This window comes from Echinops telfairi, unplaced genomic scaffold (assembly GCF_000313985.2).
Source record: "Echinops telfairi isolate 266 unplaced genomic scaffold, ASM31398v2 ScPeMD7_5;HRSCAF=22, whole genome shotgun sequence".
NCBI classification, from domain to species: domain Eukaryota; kingdom Metazoa; phylum Chordata; class Mammalia; order Afrosoricida; family Tenrecidae; genus Echinops; species Echinops telfairi.
This window is the reverse complement of record NW_022103901.1, coordinates 15,798,830-15,800,208: the sequence shown is the minus strand read 5'-3', so window position 1 is coordinate 15,800,208 and position 1,379 is coordinate 15,798,830. Positions and strand designations below refer to the sequence as shown.

At 62.4% G+C, this 1,379-nt stretch overlaps 1 protein-coding gene across 1 annotated transcript in view; it reads right to left on the bottom strand.

Annotated features, from left to right (window-relative positions):
* Window positions 1–492, bottom strand: part of ALDOA (aldolase, fructose-bisphosphate A) — a 2,876-nt gene extending 2,384 nt beyond the window's left edge. Inside the window, exons 1-2 of the mRNA XM_030888498.2 lie at window positions 343–492; window positions 1–149 (exon numbers count right to left, since the gene is read on the bottom strand). The exon at window positions 1–149 is cut by the window's left edge and continues 250 nt beyond it. Coding sequence (XP_030744358.1) covers window positions 1–149; window positions 343–477 — 284 coding nt within the window. The 5' untranslated portion in view covers window positions 478–492. The remainder of the gene's footprint in view (window positions 150–342) is intronic.
* Between the last annotated feature and the right edge of the window lie 887 nt (window positions 493–1,379).

Genomic DNA, 1,379 nt, shown 5'->3' with positions numbered 1-1,379 from the left:
GACTGCAGTCGCTTGGCAATGCTTCCGGTGGACTCATCTGCAGCCAGGATGCCCTTGCCCGGAGCCACAATGCGATGGGCAATGTCCGACAGCTCCTTCTTCTGCTCTGGGGTGAGCGCTGGGTATGGGTAGGGCATGGTGGCAAGTTCCTGGGTACAGGAGGGCAGGAGAACTGGTCAGCTACATCTTTCCAGAGCCAAACAACCAGCAGGGTCCCTGGCCTGGAGGCCAGGACCAATGCTCCCTACCTCCCCTGTCCCATAACCGGCTGGCCCCGAGCCACTTCCTGGCCCCAACTCTCCTCTCTACCCAGCTTCCTCAGGCTCGGCCTGCCTCTTGTACCTTTCCTAACGCTTGCTGGGTGTTGCCCAGCTGAGGGCGGGGCTGTGTACAGATGTCTGGGCTATAGGAAAAGGCCAGAGCCCAGGACAGGTGGGTCATGTAGAAGTTGGACCCTTCTGGCTTGCGACTTGCCATGGGGTCACTTTGCCTAGAAGTAAAATCAAACCGGAGTAGTTTAGAATTAAAAGGTCGCGTGGAGGGCAGAGCCCAACCTCCTGAACAGAAAAGGTTCTGAGAAAAGGGTCTCTGGGTTCAGGGCCAGACCTGAGACTAGAACCCAGATGCTCTGACTGCTGTGTGTGTGCTCCTTCCACCCACCCTACCTCCCACAGTAGGCGCAGGCTCGCAGGCCTCAAGGACATCCCAAGGTCAGGGGCCCTTGCCTCCCCCCCTCAGTTAGGGAGAAGGTGGTAGGGTGTTGGGAAGGGGAGGCACAGGAAAGGACAGCTGCGCTGGCAGCCCCAAGGTGGAAGGAAGGAGGGTAAAGTGGGGCGCTCAAGGTCCACACAGGGAAGGAAATGGAGGAGCTGCATGCGCCCCACCCCTTCCCCCTGCGCCCGTTTGCTCCCACAAACTGCGCCTGCTGTTCGGGGCGCAGAATCAAGACCCCCCGGATAAGGAAAGCCCGGTAAGTATTCACGCGGAAACACATAGACGCAGCCAACGGGTCCCAGGGGCACCCCTCCTCCCGGGAAGGGAACCAGGGCTGGCTGGGGAGGGGCACCCCAGAGAGCACAGAAGGGCCCCGCGTCCGCCCCAGCGGTCTGGGCAGCTGCAGAGGGGCCATAATCCTTTGCACCTGGGGTCCCTGCAGGAGCAGGGGGCGATGCGCCCTCCGACTTTTCCTGCCTCCTCCCCCGCCGTGACTCAGCGTGGAGGAGGCCGCAGCATTGCGCAGCAAACTCGGGGTGCTGACGATGGGGAGGGGAGGCTGGGAGCCGGCGTAGGCGGGGGAGGGGGGCTCTAACCGAAGCCCACCCCACCCAGTACCCTTCTCCGCTGTCTGGCCCTGGCGTGCTCGGGGTCGCTCACCTGAC